At 45.3% G+C, this 24,645-nt stretch overlaps 1 protein-coding gene across 8 annotated transcripts in view; it reads right to left on the reverse strand.

Moving 5' to 3' along the window:
* Window positions 1-7,812: 7,812 nt before the first annotated feature.
* The window catches only part of Mlh3 (mutL homolog 3), a 36,010-nt gene continuing 19,177 nt past the window's right edge, over window positions 7,813-24,645 (reverse strand). For 2 of the 8 annotated variants that reach the window (XM_021179401.3, XM_021179400.3), the window contains 7 exons: window positions 22,602-22,673; window positions 19,794-19,905; window positions 17,989-18,148; window positions 13,160-13,183; window positions 12,998-13,076; window positions 10,323-10,474; window positions 7,813-8,570 (listed from right to left, as the gene is read on the reverse strand). In XM_021179401.3, the coding sequence (XP_021035060.1) occupies window positions 8,463-8,570; window positions 10,323-10,474; window positions 12,998-13,076; window positions 13,160-13,183; window positions 17,989-18,148; window positions 19,794-19,905; window positions 22,602-22,673 (707 nt within the window). In that variant the 3' untranslated portion in view covers window positions 7,813-8,462. Of the gene's footprint in view, window positions 8,571-9,632; window positions 9,838-10,322; window positions 10,475-10,889; window positions 11,095-12,997; window positions 13,077-13,159; window positions 13,184-17,988; window positions 18,149-19,793; window positions 19,906-22,601; window positions 22,674-24,645 lie in introns of those variants that run through there. The other 6 variants (XM_085830558.1, XM_085830557.1, XM_085830560.1 and 3 more) reach the window with 5 other exon arrangements.

Here is a 24,645-nt window from a genome sequence, read left to right on the forward strand (position 1 = left end):
TATAGACCCCCAGTTGTCCGCGTAGTGCTTTCCAATGGAGTTTTGACAAAGTGCCTTGGGATAAATCGTGTGTGTTAGGACCCACTGCTCAAACTGACTTCCCCTTGAGATCTCCATCTCTTGAGGCAGAGTCTGGATGAAGGGAAGGAGCTTGGGAATCCTCACATTTAACCCCAAAGCACTGAGTGATTTGGAGGGGTAGTTTGATAGCCACATTTCAGTAAACTGGTTGAAAGTAAGTTATAAGGGAAAGGCATTGAGGTGGATAGCAACATGAGAGATCTCTGCTTTGCAGATGGTCATAGATCACAGAGGGTTGACCTGAAGGGTCTAAGAGCCTGCCTGACTCACTCAGACTTCTAATTATTTCCTGCCTAGAAGATGCTGTGCTTTCTCAGGAAGTGGTGCGTGTCTGCCAATTACAAGCCATTGTCTCTGAAAACAGCAACTCACTTGGGTACAATTGTGTGGTTTGGATTAAGCACAGCAGCAAGTCGGGGCCTCGAAATTTGTTTCTGGCTTGCCACGACACTTTTTGTGCATCCCAGTCTCTGTCTAAAATTAGCACCAGTGTCTTTCCAGGCACAACTGAGACGGATGAGCGTGAGACAGAAGCTGTCTTCGAGCCCAGAAGAGAAGGGCAGGATGCCGCTGTGGACTCTACAACTTAAGTCACTTAAGCCAACCTACCCCTTCTCCTCCTTTTCCTGTTCAAGGATTGGCTAAGGCCAGGAAGAGAAGCGGCACTCACCGACAGGGTCACGACCAAAGACTTGCAACCCGCAGCCTTGCCAGGCCTACCTCACAATACTGTCCTGCAGGCAGGACCCAGAAAAAAAACAAACAAAAAAAACAAAACAAAAAAAAACTTTATGCTTGGACAGAATTATAGAAACAAGAGCCATGGCTGCAGATGTCTTCTCGAACACACCAAATAACCTGCCAGATAATGAATGCAGTTTGTAAAGACACTTGTTCCCACGGTCTCTATCTTCCAAGTTGGGCAGAGGGCAGGAAAGGCATAATTCTTGGAACTCGAATAAGGAACAGAAACTCCTAATTTAGCTTCAGAAGTCTGAAAACATACTCTCAACAAAAAAAAAAAAAAAAAAAGCAAGTGTGATGTAAAGTGATCCTCAGAGAAATGCTGGTACTCAGACTGGGTTTCACAAATATGTTTCAAAACCATTTTTAAAAACCGAAAACTTGCATTAGTCTTTGAATAACAAAAGCTGCCTGGCACTGGCTGTACTACTGAACTCTATAGCAATGTTAATCTTTCATATATACAACTTGGTCCATCAGGCCCACTCAGCCATGAAAACTAACATGTAGTGACAAAATTCAAAAGGCTCTATACCGTCTACTTGACCTCTCAGAAACTCCTCATGTTAGGGTGGGTTCAGTGACTCAGCTGGAGAAGCGAACTCACTGCCAATCCTGGTATAAAGGATAAAGGATGGATAAAATGGACTTCCACAAGTTGGTCTCTACCTTCTACATGTGTGTGCATGTGTGTGCATGTACACACACATACACAGTTTACAAAAAAAATAAATAAATTCTGCATCAGTGGATATGCACCTAAGTTACCCTAAAAGAAGTCTTTTGAAATGGGGCTTGCAAGTCTTTTGTATCTGGTCCTTCTCTGTACATCATTGTGTGCAGAACTGGGACCAGAACTCAAGGCTTTGTACGTGGGAGGCAAGCGTTCTGCCACCAAGCTCCATCACCAAGCAGCTGGGCCAGGACACTGCAGCAGCTACATAGTTATTAATAAGAACTCCCATCTGTGTGTCACTCACAACAAAGGTGCCACAGATTAGATGTTTCCAGTAATTGCTGTGCCAGGGAGACTCCTGACTGGTTTTCTCCCCTAGGCACGCTGACTGCATTTAGAATCAAGTCTGCCTGGAAAAGAAGCTAGCTTGTGCTGAACTAAGTGAAAACCTGATCAGATCCCTAAAATTCATAATCTGTAGAAGTCCGCAGGCTAAGGAGCAAGGTCACAAAGCTGGTTAAGAGAAGGAAGCAGGGCACAGAGCCCACCCTGGTAATCCCAACACTTAAGCAGCCGAGGCAGGAAGATTCCAACTTTGAGGCAGTCTGAGCCACTTACAGAGTGAAACTTTGTCTCAAAACTGCAAACCAGGCTAGGTGTGGTGACCCATGCCTTTTAATCTGGAGGCAGAGACAGCAGGATCTCCGTGAGTTGGAGGCCAGCCTGGTCTCCAGTGAGCTCTGAGGCAGCCAGGACTGCACACAGAGAGAGACCTTGTAATCAAACAACCAAACAAAAATGCCAACCAGGGGCTGGATGAGATAGCTCAGTACTTAGGCTCTTGCAGAGGACCTGGATTGGGTTCTCAGCACCACACACAGTGGTTCACAGCTGTCTGTAACTCCAGTCCCAGGGGATCTCATGCCTTCTTTTGTCCTCTGTGGTCACTGACCCGAGGGCACTAGACATACATCTGGTGCACAGACACATACAAGCAAAACACCCATACACATAAAATAACATGATAAATCTAAACGAGTTTTTTAAATGCAAGCCAAATCAAAGGATAAATAGTAGTAGCTGGCTCCACACTGCCTCTGAGTCACTAGCTGCCACTCTTTGCTCTTGAAATAAGCACTAATGAGTTTTAAGGGTAACCTCAGGAGAGGCTGGCTGAACTCGGATTGCTGTTGGATCTAGCTTTCTGCTCAGCATTCAACTGGTAAGGTAAGCCACTCCCAGTTTTAGTCAGGATGTCTTTATCAGAGGTGATGGAAGAGGAGGAGGAGGAAACATCAAGGAATGGGCATAGGGAGAAGTGCTCTGAAGGTTTGCGACAGCTCCGGGCCACAGGATGACCTTTGACTGCACCTTCTGAGGCAATGGGCACAACCCACTTTTTTAATGATGGGCCAGCGACCAGAGGAAGAGGAGTAAGGATACAGCCTGGTGTATCCTTATCTGGTGCAGAATAGCTACAATTTCAGTCTCTCTAGACTTCCTTCTTTCCCTCTCATCCTGGCCCCACCTTTTAGCTGTCTCACAGTCTATGAGTGGCAAAGCACAGTGGCAGACACACTGTCTGGTTCTCTCTGTAAGCCTAATGATGTGTGTTTCGTTGTGGTTTATAACCGTTTCTTTGTAAATCTTGATCCTCCTGCCTCAGCCTGCCACATTCTGGGATTACAGGTGTGTAGCACCATTCCCTTAAAGAATTACGTTTGTGTATGTGTATGTTTGTGTGACATGTGTGTGAAGGCATCTTTGTACCCTGCTGAATGCACAGAGGACACATCAGGTGTCCGACATGTATTCCCTCATTTGAGGCAGGAAAGATCTTGTATGTTCCCGTGCTGTAAACTCTAGGGTAATTTGGCCTGTGATTCCCTTCCAGGGACTTCTCCTGTCTCCACCTCCCAACTCACCTTAAACCAACTGAATTACAGGCAAATACACCCTGTTAAGCTTCTATATGGGACCCAGGCCTGGACACTGGTTTTTTTGTTTGTTTGTTTTATGAAACTGGCCTTTTTTCTCCCCAGCCCCACTCCTGGGCTTTAATGGGATGCAGGACCAGCACTCTCGGTTTCGTGTCAGAATGGCTCTTCTCCAGATGAGCATGCCAGGCTCCCACTTGAGGCTTGGCCGCCAGGGCTTCTGGGAACTGCTGAACCGAATCTGCTCCCACCTGGTGTGGCCCCTCAGGCCCCGATTCTAATATTTTGGTCCTGCTCTGCCTTGCTTTTCTGTCTGGGCTGCCCCTAACCCGGATGGCTCGAAGCTCTCCATTCTCCTGTCACCAGCTCCCTGGCAGTCCTGGTGGGGCTGGTCCCCTCCCCCACATTTCGCTTACTCTCTGCCTTGGCCCTGGCTTTTCTGGTGCTAGTTCCTGTTACTAAACAGAGTGTTTTTGTTTCTGGGTGCAGGGGGCAAGGAGTTTAAATTTTTTATTTTATGTGCATGAATGTTTTGCCTGCATATATGTCTATGCACCATGTGTGTGCCTGGTACCTTAGAAGGTCAAGATGAGGGTCTGATACTCCGGAGCTGGACTTACAGATGGCTGTGAGCCATCAGGTGGATGTTGCTCATCAACCCCAGGTCTTTGACAAGAATATGTGCTCTTCCACTCTGAGCAATCTCTCTAGGTCCTCCCACCCACAGTCTTAAACCTCACAGTAATGTTGCTATCTCCTTTCAGCCCAGTGACAAAGTGCCAGCTGAAATTCAGTGATCCATAGTCTGTCCTCAGTTTCCTTACCCCTCTCCCTGGTGAAAGCTAAGCCTCCTGAAGTCAGAGGCACCAGATGCATCTTTGTTTCTCAATATATTTTGATGAACATTGCCAAAATGGAACTCTCAAGAATGGTGACATTTCACATCTCATAATTTTTACCAACAAAATTTCATAGAGTTGAACCACTAAGTTGACAAATTAATAAATCCCATAAACCAAAATGATTTTAATTTATTTAATCTAATAAAATCAGACAGGGAACTAGAGAGATGGCTCAGTAGTTACGTGCTTACAGTTCTTGCAGAGGACCCAGGTTCTGTCCCCAGCACTCACATGGTGGCTCACAGTGACCTTTGACATCAGTTCCATTGCATGCTATGCCTTCTTGTGGCCTCTGTAGGTAATTACACATAGGTGGTACACATATGCTCACACATATATACACAAAAATAATAAATCTTTAAAAATATATTACATGGGTGGGTGAGGCAGCACTGGGTGGTCTGGCTCCCAAAGACACCAGCACAGCCTAGGTCACCCTGTAGTCAATGGCCCAGTGGCCAAAGATGGAGTCCTGGATAATATCCTGAGCCAAGGTGCTGGTGTTTTGAATCCTCTATCTGGAATTTATTTATTTAAAGGTGTGTATTATATATATTAGAGGTGTATATTTATATAGAGGTGTGAAAGTAAAAAATGTCAAGGGATATTGACAACCAGGAGCCAGAATATCCATTTCAAAATGAGCAACCCACAGGGGCGTGAGGAGGACACCCAGAGGCCCACCTGCCACCTGGTCACAGCGGGAGCCTCTATGATGTGCGAGTATGTGGTAGAGAGATGAGAGAGAAAGAGAAGCAGGTGGTTTGAGTACTCCAAGTCCAGAGAGGCAGGACTAGAGACAAGTGGGTGGAGAGGAACAGCCTGTTGTGAATACCCTGCCACCTGAAGCCATGAAGTACCACGAGCTCAGGTTGCCACCGAGGGCCATGTCTGGGCCTGCGGCCATGGAGCAACAGGGAACTGTGCTGATTGTCCATGGCTCACATTATCACTACAGGCCAAGTGGATGTCCCTGGTCTGGGCAGACAGACCATGGGATCTGGGCCAAGCTGGGAATCATGTTGGTGTCTGTACTGGCTGGTTTTGTGTGTCAACTTGACACAGCTGGAGTTATCACAGAGAAAGGAGCTTCAGTTGAGGAAATGCCTCCATGAGATCCAACTGTAAGGCATTTTCTCAATTAGTGATCAAGGGGGAAAGGCCCCTTGTGGGTGGGACCATCCCTGGGCTGGTAGTCTTGGGTTCTATAAGAGAGTAGGCTGAGCAAGCCAGGGGAGGCAAGCCAGTAAAGAACATCCCTCCATGGCCTCTGCATCAGCTCCTGCTTCCTGCTTGAGTTCCAGTCCTGACTTCCTTGGTGATGAACAGCAGTATGGAAGTGTAAGCCGAATAAACCCTTTCCTCCCCAACTTGCTTCTTGGTCATGATGTTTGTGCAGGAATAGAAACCCTGACTAAAACAGTGTCTAAGGGCTATGCAGAGCTGGCCCCACCCCACACTGGCTGAAGTACTTAGAGAGCTGTCTCTGTACCTCACCTGGTGGCAGGGATGTAGGCAAGCAAGCCCAAGGGTGTGAACATGGGAGAGCTGGCCCCATGACTCATCTGAGGCACAGGTGGTGTGGGCCAGGGAGAGCTGGCCCTCCGCCTCCCAAAAGCCTGGACAGTAGAAGAAGAGTATCTACTCCCACAGGTCATTGTCTGGCTTCCACACACATCAGGGCCCATGTGTGTACACAGACAGAGACACGCACATAAACAAATGTCTAAAAAATTACGAGCATATATTAGAAAATTAAGTGGTGTGTCTTTGTTCTTATGGTCCTTGAGTTAAAAAAGGACAATATAAAACCCTAATAGGCAATAAAGGTAATCTATTAGATATTTTTGGCTAATAAGTTGTTTTTATGCTATGAATGCAAATGAGCTTATAAATTATTAAAAGAAGATAATTATCTCCTAGCTTCTCAGGCTAGCCAGGAAGACATAATTCACGGAAAACATTTTCTGATTCTCTGCTCCTCTTGGGAAAACAGGAGTTGGCAGTAACACAGAAGCGACCCTTCTGAAAGCCTCCTGACACTCGGTTAAGAAGTGCTATCACTCATTTGAAATCCTGAGAACTGGGCTGACATAAAAGGATTTTTTTTTCAAATTCTTGGTAGGGCAAGCGTGGCAGTGATTCATGGTGAGTCACCATGCATGCCTTGAGAAGTGAAGACAATTACAAGCTGGAGTTCAACGGGCATCCTCAGTATGTCTGAGTTACTGGACAGCCTGGGCTACAGGAGACTCTGTCCCCCCAACCCCTTCTCCTCCTCACTGATCTGGGACAATGCTGCAGAGGCCCTGGGCCACATCTCCGCACTGAACATAGACAAGATGCTCTGAGAGCATGAAGCACTCACTTGTAACAGCTCTGAGACAAAGGCCTGCCTTAGACAGCAGGGCCCATTCTTCAGGGCTCCAGTGATAAAGCCATCGGCACCAGCAGGAACCTAGTGCTGGTTCCCCTCCACCTGCCCTGGGGCCCAGGCTCACACAGGCGTTACTTCCATCCCTCCGATACCCTCCAAGACCGCTGCCAAACACACTGTTCCCTATGAGTACACATTTCTTTTCTGCACTAAAAAATATAGAATTCTTTCACTGATGGCGAGGCCACCGTGAGCAGGATGTCAGGAAGAGCTGCTGTGGGCACCCCTCCCTCCTGGCGCCTGGTTAATTATACAGCAGAGGGAAACCTTGCAGTAAGAACTACCAGCCTTCCCCACGGTCCTTCAGTCGTCTGAGCAGGATTAACCGTACATCATGGGAGAAGCAGGGAGAATACAAATTAAAGGAGGCGGAACAAGCATCTTCGGAACCATCAGTCCCGGTCCCAAGTGACATCTAAGGCCACAGGCATGATGTAATAAAGCCAGCATTCGATGAGGAAAGGACCCACACCACCCTCACCTCCTGCAAAACCAGTGTGGAGCACGTGTGGTTAGGATGAAATAAATGATGCATTTTGATATAATAATTTCACAGAAGCATTTTATAAAGTACAAATTCATTTTCAAAAACAAACCCATTATTTTTTAGTGTTTTATTAGTCCAGAATAGAAGCATTCACCTCTGGTTTTAAAAAAAACAGTAAGACTATCAAAAAACCAGGGATAAGGTTGTAATTTTTCTTGCCAGGCAGTGGTGGCACACACCTTTAATCCCAGCACTCGGGAGGAAGAAAAGGGGGATCTCTGAGTTCCAGTTCCAGGACAGCCAGGTTACCAAGAGAATTAAAAAATTCTTTTCAAACTTTCTCTATTCTGTCTTTGTGTCTCTCTGTCTATAGTTTACTTATTTGAGTCAGGGTCTTGCTATCTATCCAGCCTAGGCAAATGGTGGCCTGTCACGGACTTGTCTCAGCCTCCCAGGTACTAGGATTATAGGCATATGTCACCACACCCAGCTATAAATAACTTTTAATCCCTAATATAATTTAAAGTCGCTCTGGAAGACATCAGGAATTTTATTTATTGCTTTTTTTTTTTTTTTTTTTTTTTTGGTTTTTCGAGACAGGGTTTCTCTGTGTAGCCCTGTGGCTGTCCTGTCACTTTGCAGACCAGACTGACCTTGAACTCAGAAATCCACCTGCCTCTGCCTCCCAAGTACTGGGACTAAAGGTGTGCGCCACCACTGCCTGGCAGGAAATATTTTTATAATGAGCAGAGAAACACCATACGTCTGTAATGCACAATGTGAAGAAGCAGGGGTGTAAAGCGAAGGAGACAAATGCAAAAGAGAGATTGATGGGGAGGGGCGGAGCCAGGGGCTCAGAGGACAGCAGACCAGCGCTTAGGGCTTAGCATCCTCACATAATGTAAACTGAGAGGCTGGGGAAAACTGCTCAAAAACAATAGCTGCACCCCTCAAACATAAGCCAACTCACCAATTACAAAATCATTACATTTTATCACTAAATCAGTTTACAAAAGATGGGTATTATATGGCAAACTCCTGTGTGCATGGATGCAAAGAAATAAACTTCCCTTAGGCTTGAGTGCACGTGCCTGCTCCATCTGCTCTGGGAGACTGATGTGCCAGCCCTCTCAGGGCCGGCCAACCTGCTCAGGACGCACAGCACCCCCTTGTCTCCTTACACTCCATAATTCTCTTCTCATGGGGGCTCACAAGGAGGTATGGGCTGCTGCAGGTTCTGCTCTGTTTTTCCAAAGAGATGCCAGGCATGAACCATTTTGCGGAGTTTAGCAAGATTGGGTTTAACCTATGAGAAGAAAGAGAATAACTATAGTTACCAATTTTTTTTTTTTTTAAGTATTTCAAAGAATGGCTCTCCAAATGTGTTTAAATTTCTCCTTCCTGGACTCAGAAAAAGATGACAGCATCCCTCAGAATTAAACTGAAAGTCAAATTCTTATCTCCTCAGTGATGGGGATAGGGATTTTTCAAAGAGGTGGGTTTTTGTGGAGGGGTAGTGGGACTGTTTAGCCTGCATGTATGTATGTACATGCCTATGCCTGCAGAATTCAGAAGAAGGCATCAGGTCTCTTGAAAGTGGAGTTGCTGACAGCTCTGAGTGTCACATGAAGCTGCAAATCAAACCTGGATCCTCTGGAAGAGCAGCCACTGCTCTTAACCACTGAGCCATTTTTTCCAATCCCTTAAAAGAATTTTAGTGTAGTAAGATTAACTGGATAAGTCAGGAAACAAACAGTATATGAAATCTCCATGCAAGGAAAGACTTTACAGCCATTAGCAAGAAAGAGAAGCAAAAGAAAGGATTCTGGAAAGCAGCAACACAGTACCCTGTGCACAGCCATTTCTGTTTCCTTTCAGATGTGAACAGAGGCTGCAGAGACGGCTCAGAGGTTAAGAATACAAACTGTTCTTCCAGAGCACCTGGGTGTAATTACCAACACCCATATGGCGGTTCACAAGCATCTGTAACTCCAGAGTGGATCTAACACCCTCTTCTAGGCTCCACAGGCACTGTATACACACATGGTGCTCAAACATACATGAAGAAAAAAACACCCTTACACATAAAAGAAAAGAAGACCAGATTGTAACAAGAACAGAAAGTGTTCTCAGTGTAAGGACTCCGCGCAGACCCTGAGTCAGCCACATCACTGTTCACGTGTTGCTTGGGCACAGATCAGAGCCACGGCACAGGAGATCTCCGAAGGCTGCTTCCTTCCGTGGCTGACGAGAAAGCAGGGAGATCCTCTGAGAGAGCCAGCTCCAGCTGAGGGCACACACTCGCAAGGGACTGGATGCCGGCTATGTTCTGACAGCTGTGGGCTCGAGACATTTCTACCTTCAGGACTCATGAAACTTGGAGCTGGCAGGCAACTGATGTGCAGGATACATGATATTCAAGATACATGTACACATGGGAAGCTCAAACACCAGGAGGCCATCATGGAGATAAGCTGACACTTTAGTCTAAGCTCCATTTCAAATGTGAACTGAAAGACCAAGTGGATGGCCTTAAATAAAACTTCCAGTGCACGCTTTTCAACAAAACTCTCCTGTTTGGAGAGGATAAAGATGGATTACAATCAGATAGCAGAAGCTGAAAGAAAGAAAAGATAAACTTCGCTTCTTCCTGATTCTATAGGTCTATGCTGCTTGTTGTTGTTTTTGTCGACTTTATATAAGCTATAGCCACTGGGGAAAAGAGGGGAACTTCATTTAAGAAAATGCCTACGTCAGTTTGGCTGTAGGCAAGTCTATAGGGCATTTTCTTGATTAGTAATTGGTGTGGGAGGGTCCAGCCCATTGTGGGTGGTGCCACTCCTGGGCAGTTGGTCCTGGGCACTGTAAGAGCCGGGCTGAGTGAACCTGTGACCAGCACCTCTCATGGGTCTCTGCTTCCGTTCCTGCAGTATAATTGTGATGCATGAGCCAAATTGGCCCTCCCTCCCCCCTCCACACACCCCCTCGGCCTCCAAGTGTATTTTGGTTGATTTTATCATAGCAACAGGAAGTAAACTAGAACAAGGTAGGACTGTACCTGTTTTTCCTGCTCCAAGTGGTCCAGGTCAGCTAAGGGCAGCATTGAAGGTCTCCCATGAGCACACTGAAATGGCAGCTGGGACAAGGACAGAGCTTCGATGAGGCGGCAGCTCTCTTCTAGGCTCAGACGATCATTAAACTTAATAGCCCCTAATGAAAGAGACACCAAAAAGTTACAGTGCACAGTGAAGATTGGTGTCAACCTGTGCCAGAACGGAGAACCTGGACACAGTCATGGATTTCTTAGACTCCTTTAGTCTGGCCTTTATACTGCTTGCGACTGGCACCTGAGGTTATGGGAAAGCCTCAGTCTTCAGGACTGCCCTCCTATCTCAGCTTCCTAGCATGGTTTGTCCCTGTGTTCTGGAGGGGTGGAGCCCTCTTGCTTTGGGGGCTTTCTCAAAGACATAGGGCAGTATTTGCCTACTTAGGAAAAGTATGTGGAGTTTTAAGTAGTTTCCTTCTGTCCATGAAGGTTCAAAAGCAAACTGTTTTCTTTTTTTTTTTTTAAAGATTGATTTATTTATTTTATGTATGCGTACACTGTTGCTGTCTTCAGACATACCAGAAGAGGGCATCGGATCCTATTACAAATCGTTGTGAGCCACCACGTGATTGCCGGAATTTGAACTCGGGACCTTCGGAAGAGCAGTCAGTGTTCTTAACTGCTGAGCCATCTCTCCAGCCCAGCAAACTGTTTTCTTATAGTGTCTGTTTTGTTTTCCCTTTTTCTTGATTTCAGTAACAATCTTCCTGGTTTAAATCATCACCTGTTAGAACAGGACTTTATTCTAAGATCAATTCCCTCAGTCAATAAGTATTAACTAAATGTCTGCTGTGCGTTAGGAGCCTTTACAGACAGCGAATGGCCCTCTCTACCTTCACGGAGCTCCAACAGGTAAGATCACACAGGACAAATCATTACAGAGCAAGCTCAGTCACCAGTGCTATGAACCCTAGGCCGAGAACATGCAACACCAAACCAGCCTAGCTCAGGCCAGGGAATGCTCTCTTGCTAAACTATTTCAGCTGAGACACTGAGTTAAGAGGACCGAAGCAGGCAGATCTCTGAGTCTGAGGACAGTCTGGTCTACAAAGCAAGTTCTAGGACAGCCAGAGACACACAGAGAAACCCTGTCTTGAAAAACCAAAAAAAAAAAAAAAAAAAAAGAAGAAGAAGAAGAAGAAGAAGAAGAAGAAGAAGAAGAAGAAGAAGAAGAAAAAGAAGAAAAAGGAGAAGGAGAAGGAAGAGGAGGAAAAGAGGAGATTTCATGATTTTTTTCCTTGGAGAAGGAACACAAAGGCATGTTGGACTGAGGAAAGGCCAGTGTGAGTGTCGAGACACAGGAGGGACAAGACAAAGAAGAGGTTGGAACTGTAGCACACCATGCAGTGTGACTGCTGAAACCCAAACAGCAGGCAGGGCTATGCCCAGTCCTGGTGAGCCACAGGCTCTGGCTTTGCTAGGGATGGTAGGAGATGCCTGTGACCCAGCACTTTGGAGGTAGAGAGGGCGGAGGATCAGAGTTTAAGATTATCCTCTGTTACATACTAAGTTAAGAGACCAGCCTGGGCTGAAACTTTAAGAGACCAGAAACTTTATCTCAAAGAAACAGACAAAAATGTAAAAAATAAATACATAAAATACTTTTATACCAAGAGCATTCGTAAATGGCAATGTGTACATCAGATGGAAGAATGACATGCTTAGAAACATGTTTTAGAAAGATCTCCCTGGCTGGGTGTGGTGGCTAACACCTGTAGTCCCAGCTGTGGGAGGCTGAAGCAGGAGGATTGCTACAAGTTAGAGGTCGGCTTATTATTCTATGTTAGCAGTTCTAGGACAGCCTGGGGTACAAAGCAAGACCCTGCCTGAAGCAAACCAAAACAATTACCAAAAATTTTGGAGGTGCTAAGGGAATAGTTGCTGGAGCAGGAGCTGGACGGGGTGAAGACTAGGCAGAGGGCTCACAGGGAGGTAAGGAGAAGGGCAATGTAGACAGACTCAGACTCTGAAGACAGTGATGGTGCAGGGCTGGAAACAGAATAAAGGGGCAAAGGACACTGGGATATTTGCAGGGTGCAGACTAAGCTTGGAGAGGCAGGGGTGAGAAGCTTGAAAGGAGAGGAATAAAGTGGGGGTGACAGTGGGTCCCAGAACAGTTGCAGGCAGCTCCGCAGTGGCCACGTCCCTAATTTGAGTCCAGCAATGCCATGTCCTCTACGAATCAAATCCCCTGCTCACGACCCTTCACTAGACCTGGGCCCTGTATCAGCTCTAAAGGTCTCACTAGAACCTTCTAAGCGTCTGGTCTTTATTTCCAGCCTAATTTCTTGGTACTCTTGGCTGCTCCTCATGAGAGGAATTTAGTCTGGCCTTTGTGGCCCTGCCAAGGCTGCTCCTCACGCTGTGATGAGCCCCAGGCTCACTCTGGCCTCACTCAGGACACCTCCCTTAAGGCCCACCCCTCTACTTTCTTAGTCAGTTTCTACCCCAGTTCTAGTAGTGTTCTACTTTCAAAAAGTAATTTTTGAAAATTAAGGTAGCATCAGCCTCTTGACCTATACTACACCCTGTAGCAGGTGAAGAGAAAGGAGCGCTTGTCTCCTATACAATCACTGTACCCTGCCAATGCTCGGCTCCCCAGACTCCAGCTACGCGCAAGCTCTTACCATGGCAGGCCTGGGAGGCCAACACCTTCTGGACAGTCAGTGGCAGTGTCCCTTGGATACTTCCTGTGGTCTGGAGCAGCTACAGAATTAGTAAAAGGGAAATGAATGAAGCCTTGTGTGTGACACGTCCGTGTGACACTCCCAAATAAGAGAAAAGCTTACCTCCACTTGTTCTCGAATTAATTCCTAAAAAGCCAAAAGGAAAACAGGCATGAATTGGCTGTTCTGCTGTCCTTGCCCTTTTAGCATGTAAAACCATCCTCAGTGAATAGAAACAACCCCAACGATTAGGAAATGTGAGGACGTGAACTGAAAAAGTAAATGCATAGCCAGAGAGACTACAGCCGAGGGAAGGGAGCCTACAGTGTGAGGGAAGACCTCTGCCAGTAATACAAGAGGCTAACATTTAGATATATAAAGAGCTAAAGTGACACACACACACACATACACAGAGAGAGAGAGAGAAAGACAAAAGTGCCGACCAGTAGATGAACAGACAATTCTCAAAAGAAGCATCAATGGCATATATACATATATATACATATACATACATATATACATACATATACATACATATATACATACATATACATACATACATATACATACATATATACATATATACATACATATACATACATATATAGCCATCAGAAAGTGAGAAATAAACCTCCTGTGAGATTCCATCTCACTGCAGTCAGAATTACTATCATTAAATCAAGGGAAGCCAGGCGGGGGTGGGTGGCACAACACCTTTGATCCCATCGACTGGGAGGCAGAGGCAAGCAAATCTCTTAAGTCCGAGGCCAGTGCAAGTTCCACAAAAGCCAAGACTCTTACACAGAGAAACCTTGCCTTGAAAGACAAATACACAAACAAACAAACAAACAAACCAAGCCTCCCCCGACCCCAAAAAAAAGAAGATAGAAAGAAAACACTACATGGGCCAGATGGACTGTAGGAGGATGGACTGACTGTAGGAGGATGGACTGACTGCAGGAGGATGGACTGACTGTAGGAGGATGGACTGACTGTAGGAGGATGGACTGACTGTAGGAGGATGGACTGACTGTAGGAGGATGGACTGACTGTAGGAGGATGGACTGACTGTAGGAGGATGGACTGACTGTAGGAGGAACCTCATCAGGGGTTGACTGGAATGGGAAGTCCTCGGCCACTATAAAACCCACTGTGAAGCCCTCTCAAAGGCTAAGGCAGAACTACCATGTGAGCCAGCGCTCCCCCTCTTGGCATGCACCCAAAGGACTCCATCCCACCATGGAGGGACTGCACATCCACGTCCACAGCTGCTCTTTCACAACAGGAAGAGCATGGAACCAGAAGAGATACCCATCTCCAGATGGACAGATAATCAAAACGTGGAAACACACCAAGTGAGGAAACCCAGGCCCACAAAGACAAGCACATGTGTTGTCTCTCATACGCAGATCTTAGCTTCTAATAGGATGTGTTATCTAGGTGGCCAGAGGCTAGAAACTAGCAAGGGACTCCCGAGACAACCCAGTGGCTCTGAGGAGGCAAGGGTGAAGGGCGACAGGGACATTAAAGTGGAAAGGATCTGGGCAAAGGCGGGAGCGGGCGGGGAGATGGGGAGGAGGCCAGCAGGGGAATCAGCCCAGAGAAAGGATGTGTGAACACTCCAGAAGGAAACCTGCTACCCGGGGAGCTCATGGTTAAGATTCAGGTTTGTTTTATTTTCATATCGTGTGTATGGATGTTTCCCTCCTGGACATCAAGTTGAGAGGTTTATTTTCCAAAGCTCGCCTGAGAAGTTTCTCCTCCCCTGTATGTCTCTGTCCTTATGCAGAGTTTTTTCCACTCTTCCTATGAAGGCCAGCCTGGTCTTGAACTTGTCATCCTCCTGCCTCAGTCTGCCCACACCACTTTATTTACAAAATAACTTAAAGCCTAGGACCCGTGAGATGCGCAGCAGGTAAGGGCACAAGCCCCATGATTCCCAGGGTGGAAGGAGAGAGCTGTTGTCACCCAATGCACCCACACAAAAATAAAAATTTAAACCAACCAAACTACTTTTTTTTCTTTTTTCTTTTTTCTTTTTTAAGACAGGGTTTCTCTGTAGCCCTGGCTGTCCTGGCACTCACTCTGTAGACCAGCCTGGCCTGGAATTCAAATCTGTCTGCCTCTGCCTCTGGAGTGCTGGAGTTAAAGGCGTGAGCCACCAGCACCAGCTAAAATGGAAAATTTTAATTACAGCTGATACTATTTAATGTTGCCAATTTGTTTAGCCTCTGGAGGAAAAAAACAAAAACAAAAAAAACCAAAACAAACCAAAAAAAAAACCCCAACAACAACCTGTCTCAAGGTATGGTACATTTAATATTTTTTTAACAGAATACAGAATTTATTACTTCTCGAAATCAGCCTTCTAAGATTACAACAGGATGATTTTCTTTTGAAACCTAGAAGTGAAATCAATCATTCTATGTCCTGCTCGTCTGCGAAGCTTTATAAATGCTCATGGTTACCAAGATCTAGGCTCAGGGCCCTATAGGGTAACTAAAACACCACCTAACCTGCTGCAAGCCCAGCACGTCAGGAATCAAGGCTAACTGTGTGGCCTCTGATGTGTGAGTGGGGCTGAAAAGCACATCTGCAAGGCTGCAGAGGAAGAAGGGTCTCACTTCCCACTCACGGCTCACTTCAGTTAATGCAGAACACTTTAATGATGTTAAAAGGCTCCGTCTTGCCAAGCATGGTGGTACATGCCTTTAATCCCAGCAGGTGGACCTGTGAGTGAAGGCCAGAGCTACATAATGAGATCCAGTCTCAGACATCAAACTGGACCACAAATGGTGAGAATGTATCAATAACTATTGCCACAAGAATTGCTCCAACTTCTTCCAAAGTCAAGGACTCTGTCTATCCACCTGACTTAATATAATCAAATTTTCTGAAACCACAAACTTTGTTTCAACTTAAAGTAAACTCTTTTTAAAAGTAAGTAGTCTTTGAAGTCGCTTCAGGAGAGGTTTTTATTATAATGTTCTGGTTAGAACTTTAGGTATTTGAATTACAGTAAGATTCTCACAGATCCTATCTTTTGGATTCAACACAATTTGAATTCAAATCCAGAGCAGAAGTCTGAGAAGAAATGAGATGTGTGGGCAGAGAAGAGCTCTGCTTAAAACAGAGCCAAGGCTGTCACCAACAGTGACTTAGAAAGGGGTTGGAAGGGGACACATAGGCTAGATAGACCAGGAGCACCCTCAACCCTCAAACACACTCAAGTCCTGCAGCCTTCTGTCCAGCACACACAGACTCAACCACGCCTAACCTTCAGCCACCACCCCAGCTCCCTCTGGATACAGCCAGAGGCTTTGGTTTCTTTGTTTGTTTGGTTGGTTGGTTTTGGTTTTTCGAGACAGGGTTTCTCTGTGTAGCCCTGGCTGTCCTGGAACTCACTTTGTAGACCAGGCTGGCCATGAACTCAGAAATCCGCCTGCCTCTGCCTCCTGAGTGCTGGGATTAAAGGCGTGCGCCACCACGCCCGGATGAGGCTTTGGTTTCTTTTTACTTCAGCATTATGGAAGGAAACCTAAGGTTTGTCCTATGTAATCTGTATTTCAAGGCTTGCTTTGAGTTTGTAATCCCCCTGCCTCAGTAATCCTTCAGAGTGCTGGTTCCAGGTGTATGATGCCAGGTTGGCCAGGTCTCACTTTACGGCCACTGCTACCTCCCTCCCTCTGCCTGCAGCTTCTCCTCCATTTACCTTCCTCGGACTCCTCCTTCCTCAGCATCTTCGGTCATCTCATGGCTCTTTCAGCCTCGCTTCCTTGACCTAGCACATCCTCTGCCTCCTGTTCTCCCCCCTCATCTAAGCTCTCTCAGTCTCTTTGGTTCCTGGCCTTTTCTCACCTTCCAATGCTACCAAAGTGGGCATGCTTTTATTGCCAACAGATATGTACAACCCAGATTTCTGTTCTGTACTGTACTGTAGTCTGCCAGGCCCCTGGCCACTCCTACCTGAAGGTACCATCTCTGTATCTCTACACCTCTGCACTGAAGTCACAATCAGCGCCCACTCAGCAGGCACGCTGCTCTTTACTGCCTTCCTCTTTGGTGACACTACTGTCTGGTCACAAACTCGGGATCACCGTGATGAATCTTTCTCCTTTATTCTTTTGTGTTCTTTTTGCACCAGATCTTTTGGAGTCTCCCTCTCATCCAGGTACCAAATCTGTTCCTCCTTTCCATTCCCACTACTAATGACTTAATCAAGTCTCCATCTTCTTGTATGGAAACAAGTACAATAGCCTTAACCACACACCCTGCTTCTAGCTTTTCCTAGACTATCTGTCCTAACTCAGTCACTAAGTCTGTCTTCTGATTTTTGTGTATTATTTTATTACATTATTCATGTATGCATATGTGTTCATTCATGCATGCATACGCACATGCCACGGTATGTATGTGGAGGTCAGTGGATAGCCATCTGGCTGCCTGAGTGTTTTACCTAAACCTATGTATGTATGTGGATCACATGTGGGCCTGGTGAAGGCCAGAAAAGGGCAACGGCTCTCCTGGAACTAGAGTTAAAGATGGTTGTGAGCCAACACCAGGAATTGGGAACAGAACCCAGGTCCTCTGCAAGGCAGCGAGTGCTCTTAAGTTCTAGGCCATCTCTCCAGCCTACCCCCACCCCCTTTAAAAACACAAAGTCTCACAGTGAAACCCTAGTTAGCTTTAAGCTCCTTCCTCCTCCCTCCCCTCTTGCACACTGAAATGACTGACAGGGGCTACACATGTAGCTCTAACCCCCTTCCAATGACACCTCTATACTCCACATCCCACTGTGTTATAACTGCGTCCTTCCTCCTTTCTGTGACCTCATACATCTGTCAATTTCCATCATCTGGCACTATGAACATGACATAAACGTGTGCTGATCAACGACAAAGATTGCAGTTAGTGGCCTCGGCAAGACTGCAAACTCGGAGGACGTGTCTTACCTCCACAATACTCTTAGTCACAGTAGAGCGTCCTCTTCGAAGTTCACTAGCTTCTCTCTCTACAAAGCAGAGTGGCACTTTTCCCACCAGGATCAGAGAATCACTAGCATCTGGGAAGAGCAGCTCAAGCCCCAGATCTTCTAAATGTTTGTGGTAAGACCTAAGGAGACAGCCCCAGAGGCACAAGCATGACTTCACTCTCTCGGGAGCTAGCTCCAAACACTCCGTCATTTTCAAAAGCTGCTATGACCTTTGAAAGTCGTATTGCTTTCCTTATGCTTATATGTGTTAGGATTTTATTATCAAATTTCCTTTCCAATCACAGTAATTCTCATTCACAGTTACACTTTCTAAGAATTCAGTTACTAGTGGTTGACTGTGATCCAAAAAAATAAATGGAAAATTCCAGAAGAAAACTTTATTTTAGGACTGAGCAGGGGCCTTGCACATGCTAAGCATATGGTCTAGTGCTGAGCTATGTCCCTGGCCATAAAACTTAAATTGCATGCCGCTCTGAGAAGCATGGTAAAGGCTCACGCCTGTCTGTTAGTCCCTTACTTATCATGTCACTAATGCAGGTCACAGTTTTAAAAAGTTGTATCTATTATATTTGTACTTGATGTATATGGATGCTAGCCTGTATGTATGTGCCACATGCTTGCCCCACACCAATGGAGTCCAGAAGAGAGGACTGGAGCCTCTGGAACTGGAGTTACAGTTGGTTGTGAGACTTCATGTGGTTGCTAGAACCCAAACCTGGGTCCTCTGCAAAGTAGCGAGTGCTCCTAAGCAGTGAGCCACACCTCCAGCCCAGCTCTGCAGTCTATGCTGAAGTAACTCATTCGACTTTATAATGCTCCCCAAACACATTAAATAGTGATGCAAAGGAGGCACCAAAGCATAAAATACCGAAGACTGACCATGGGAAAACAATATGTACACAGGCCTCGCTCGGTAGTGACATTTTCAGGTATCCACTAGGGGTCCTGAACAAACCCACCACATACGAGGGAAGACTACTGTAGAGTAACTGATTTTCCTTCTGTTTTTCTATTGTGAGAACCAATTTACTTCTAAATCTTATTCTTAAGTTTTCATTCCTCACTAAGGAACTAACTTGCTGCCTGCATTTAAAGGAGTTTGGCTCAAAGAAGAGGTCTGACGGTATTTTGAATCAGTGTTAAAAGAGGGAGGTAATTAACAGCTCCAAGACTGGGGATGTCCTGACTGGGGATTGTGCTCTAGGGAAAGCTGCATTGGCAGCAGGGAGTAACCAGGCCTGAAACGAACGGACCTTTTCATTTTCAAAAAACATACACTGATCGGAAGTGGGGAAATGACCTATGCCATGACCTGTGCTGTGACCTGGCCCAGGGCTTTCCCCACCCTGGCATCCTGTATTTTGCTTCTTTCATAATAAGATTATGGAAATGTAGAATCTAGAATGGACCAAGACAAGAAGAATGGAAACAATTATCTCCCTAACTTTGCTCAGAAACAGTGCAGCATAAACACTTCGCTCTTCCAAGAAGGAGAAGTGTTCTAAGCCAAATGCTGGAAAAAATTACCAGGGAAATTCTATCCTATACTCAGTATCTATGCTATAGAGAGAAGAATGGCATTTGAGGTTAGAAGACAGGCTCTGAGCCTGTACTGCTAACCGTTAAGACCTTGGGCAAGCCATGCAACACTCTCTGTCTCAGTTTCCTTCTCTGGAAAGAGAAAAAGGAACATGCATGTAGAAACCTCGCAGAGCTATGGTAAGCGTTACAGACCAACTGGCATCATGTCCTCAGACTACTGACCGTAAGAGTCTCCTTTGTTCCTCTGACACGGTGATCGCCAGTGGAGGGATTATTGTGGAAGACAGTAATTTCTTCCGGCCAGCGCTTTGTGGACCTTGTTTCTCATAGGAATCTATTGGGAGAGAGATGAACGAGAGAAGAATAAGGGAAGGCTTTTACATCAGTTTTACATAAGACACTTGGTGAGCTGTGTGGTGGCAAGAGTTCTCTAGAACTGCATAGCATGTTCAGTGTTCAGTTCTACAGTTTGAATTCTAAGTAAACTAAGGGACAGTCAGCCACTTGACTCATTTTAGCATTTCTTCAAAATAAGAAATAGAAGACTTAACTCTTACATCCACAACAAGGGAGTGTTCCTATAATTAACATGTGTGATGTTGATACAGAGATACAAAATATCTCTACACAGAACATCACATCTATACAATCCTCTAGGTCAAGATGGTTTCTTGGTTCCTTCAGAAAGGTTTCTCAGTCTTTGAAAAGAATTTGCCAGTATTATTCTTAAATAATTGACTTTTTATGTGTATAGGTGTTTTGCCTGCTTATGTGCCTTGTGCCCACAGAGGCCAGGACAGAGAGAGCGTCACAACCTGCAGAATTGGAGTTCTGAGCTGGGAGCTGCCATTTTGGTGCTGGGACACCTGGATCCTCTGTAAGAGCAGCTGCTGCTTTTAACTTCTGAGCCTTCTCTCCAGCCTCACATTATTTATTTGTGTGTGTGTGTGTGTGTGTGTGTGTGTGTGTGGTGTGTGCTTTGTGTGTGGCAAGGGCTTTCCCACAGGCCATGACCCACACATGGAGATCAGTTCTGTCCTTCTGTATCATGTGGGCGACAGGGATTGAACGCAGGTTGTCAGGCTTGCTCTGCAAGCGCTTTGCCTGTAAGTTTGTTTTGAAAGAGCCCAAACTTGTATTTGTCCACTTCTTGCATTTCACGTTTCTTTCTGACGACCTCCTTAGCCTGAGAGTCTTTGCAGTCACTGCCACACACAGCCCACCACTTTAATAACTGTTCTGACCTTGCGCAAGCCATGGAAAGGTCGAGCCTCTCCATCTCCCTGTCTTCCTCTGACAATTTTTATGCAAAAAAAAAAAAAAAAATCTCACATTTTTGCACAGCCAGCTCATTTCTTGTGGTCATCAGCCTGCTTACAGTTGAGCGCTCAGTGAGGAAGACACTTGAGCAACAAACATCAGCTTAGCATCTAGTGATCGGAACAGGACCCTTGGTTTGCTGGCTGCCTGACAAGGCTCAGCAACTGTCCTCCAAAGCCTCTCAAATACTGATCAGCACCACACCTGCGGCCTCCTCACACCACTGCATTTCACCCACCAGAGGCACAGAGGAGGGCTCGTATTAAGTCCTCACTCAAAGTAAGTAATTTTTCTCACTGTTATTTTTTTTATTGTCTTTCCAAACTCTTGAGATTTCAATTTATAAGGCAAAATAAAATATTAGTGACATAATTGCCATTCCAATTCATGAAAATTCTCCCTGGATTCTCACTTAACTCTTTGATATTAAGGCTGTACATTACTTTATCATAGGAATCAAAGATTTTCCTGATAATTTCAAAAGGGTATGGTGGTGCATATGTAATTTTAACATTTGGACAGCTAAGAGGATAGAGCACTCAAGGTTGAACTACACAGAGAAACTATGTGGTTGAGGTTTATTTTGGTTTTGTTATTTATTCATTTATTTATTGTATTTTATCACTTGGTAAAGAAAAAATGCCTCATGATGACAGAGATTGAAAAAAAAAAATACATCAAAAAGCACAGTGACTTTGGAAAGATACAGTTGAGCAGTACTCACGCTGGCTGCCCTGAGAGAGAGAAGATGGGATAAATACAGGATGTAAAGAAGGCCTTATTGCATTTCCTTTTACACAAAAGACACCTTCTAGAATCACATCAGTGCGCTCACACTATCAATTCCCAAATAAACGAGGTTTTAAAAATAAAAGTATTACATGGGACCTTGAGGACTGTGGGGAAGATTTACTGAGAGCACAGAGCAGGGAGAGAGCACAGAGCAGGGAGAGAGCACAGAGCAGGGAGAGAGCACAGACATGGGAGAGCACAGAGCAGGGAGAGCACACAGCAATGAGAGCACACAGCAGGGAGAGCACACAGCAGTGAGAACACACAGCAGTGAGAGCACACAGCAGGGAGAGCACACAGCAGGGAGAGCACACAGCAGGGAGAACACACAGCAGGGAGAGCACACAGCAGGGAGAGCACACAGCAGGGAGAGCACACAGCAGGGAGAGCACACAGCAGGGAGAACACACAGCAGGGAGAGCACACAGCAGGGAGAGCACACAGCAGTGAGAGCACACAGCAGGGAGAGCACACAGCAGGGAGAGCACACAGCAGGGAGAACACACAGCAGGGAGAGCACACAGCAGGGAGAGCACACAGCAGGGAGAGCACACAGCAATGAGAGCACAGAGCAGGGAGAGCACACAGCAGGGAGAGCACACAGCAGGGAGAGCACACAGTAGGGAGAACACACAGTAGGGAAAGCACATCGATACATGTATACTGTAAATGAGCTAGGACTAGGTGGAGAATAAATGTATAGTAAATGTGGCACTGACTAAATTGATCAGATCCAGATGTTTGAAATAGCAAAGCAAACTCCAGCAGTCTTCCAGTGGTTTTCAGACTAGATGATCTCAGCTTAATTTTTCAAACATACAATGCAATCTTCCTCACAGTTATAGAGTCAAAAACTCTTGTAGGTGTGTTAATTGCACTGGAGTCTTAAATCTCCTCTAACTGCAGACAGATACTTACCAGTAATAAGCTGCTCCAAACGAATGCGTTCATGGGCAGCATGCTGGTCCACCAGGACTAACAGGTTTCCACCTACAAAATAATCCAGGATTACTGAAGTTTCCATATCAAGATTAAAAGAATCATAAAATGTGAAGGTGATAAAGACTGATTACTCAATCCATCTAATGACATATACATAAGATATACAATTGTGCTTTGAGAGTTTTGAGACAGGGTCTCACTATATAGCTTTAACAGGTCTGAAGCTTGTCTATCCACCAGGCTGGCCTTGAACTCACAGCGATCCACTTGCCTGTGCCTCCCACGTGTTGGGATTAAAGATGTGTGCTACCACAACCAAATTAATTATATTCTATATAAAAAAACCAAAACCCTGAAATTGTCAATAAATTACCAAATTTGTCCCTGGTGAAAAGCTCTGTAACTTATCTATATTTCATCTAGAAAAGGATAAATTTTGAAATATTCATGCAGACTTAGCTTTATTAAGTCAACTTTTTTTTTTTTTTTTTTTTTTTTGGTTTTTCGAGACAGGGTTTCTCTGTGTAGTCGTGGCTGTCCTGGAACTCACTCTGTAGCCCAGGCTGGCCTTGAACTCAGAAATCCGCCTGCCTCTGCCTCCCAAGTGCTGGGATTAAAGGCGTGCGCCACCACGCCCGGCCTTAAGTCAACTTTACAATGAAGAATCATTAGATAGCGCACTGCATGAGTTATAGTCAGAGGCTTTTGATTTGCAAGCTACTCTGAAACTCAAGAAGCATGCACTGGCGACTTTAGCTCAGAGGGCAGAACATTCTTTCTACAAACAGGAAGAATGGAAATATTTTATGCTTTTTAGGCCACATGGATGCTGTCATGACTACTCAACTATTTGTTTTGAGCTAAAGCAGCCATAGACAATCTGTGCCACTCTAGCTGTGTTCCAATAAAACTTTATTTATGGACACTGAAGTAACTGCATAGAATGTGTCTGTGTCAAGAAGTCTTTTTATTTTTTCCTAACCATGTAAGGATGTAAAAATCATTATTTCCCTGGCTGCAGAAAAACAGACCCTCACTGTATCTCCTCCCAGACGGCAGTTATAGCTGTTTTAGCTTTCCTGGGTGAACCTGTCACCTGGAAACATGCTCAAACACAGAGTCAACAACCGGCACAAGCTTCTGCAATTCTAACCAACAGCCAGATGGTCTTGTCTGCTGGCCCCACTTTTAGGAGCTAGAGGTACTTCAGAAGTTAAGAACACTTGTCGTTCTTACAGAAGATGTGGGTTTGATTTTTAACACCTACATGAGAGCTCACAACTGTAACCCTGTTCCAGCAAATTTGAATCCTTTATGTGGTATCTACATGTACTGTACACATGTGACACACAGACATACATGCAGAAAAAACATTCATACATATTAAATTTAAGTAAAATAAAATTAATTAAAAATATTTTAAATTATGTGTAGTTGTGTGTCTGTATGTGGGTGCCGGTGCGCATGACTGCACATGGAAGCAGGTGCCCTCACAAGCCACCTGCCTCCTGTGAGGTAGAACCTCAGGTAGCTGAGAGCCACCTGATGTGGGTGTTGGCAACAGAATTCTTGAGTATGCACTGCTAGCCACTGAGCCAAGTCTCCACCTATTACAAGCCTCACTTTTAAGAGCAGGGCTTCAGACTTTCAAGTACAAGCAAGGAGGCAAAGGGTCAAACCTACAGGGGAATCTAAGAGACAGAACAATTTTCCAAGACAATATTACCTTTTATAAGCTGTATTTGAATTGTTTTTGGCTTAAAGATTGACGTTTATTGTTATTAATCATATTGAAATAAAAGTTCTTCTCTTGAATTTGATCAAAATAGAAAGCGTCTTTTTCCTATTTCTATTAAAAGATGAAGCATTTTTCTATGACACTGACAGTTTTAACTGTCAACTGAGAAAAGCCTCAACTGTCCAGGCAGGCTGGCCTGTGGGCACGATGTAGAGGTCTGTCTTCGTTAAGCTGCCTGAAAGTATGCGGCACCGTGCCCCGGGTTTGTGGCCCCAACAGGAC

Source organism: Mus caroli, unplaced genomic scaffold, assembly GCF_978045245.1.
Source record: "Mus caroli unplaced genomic scaffold, Mus_caroli_1 scaffold_14, whole genome shotgun sequence".
Taxonomy (NCBI): domain Eukaryota; kingdom Metazoa; phylum Chordata; class Mammalia; order Rodentia; family Muridae; genus Mus; species Mus caroli.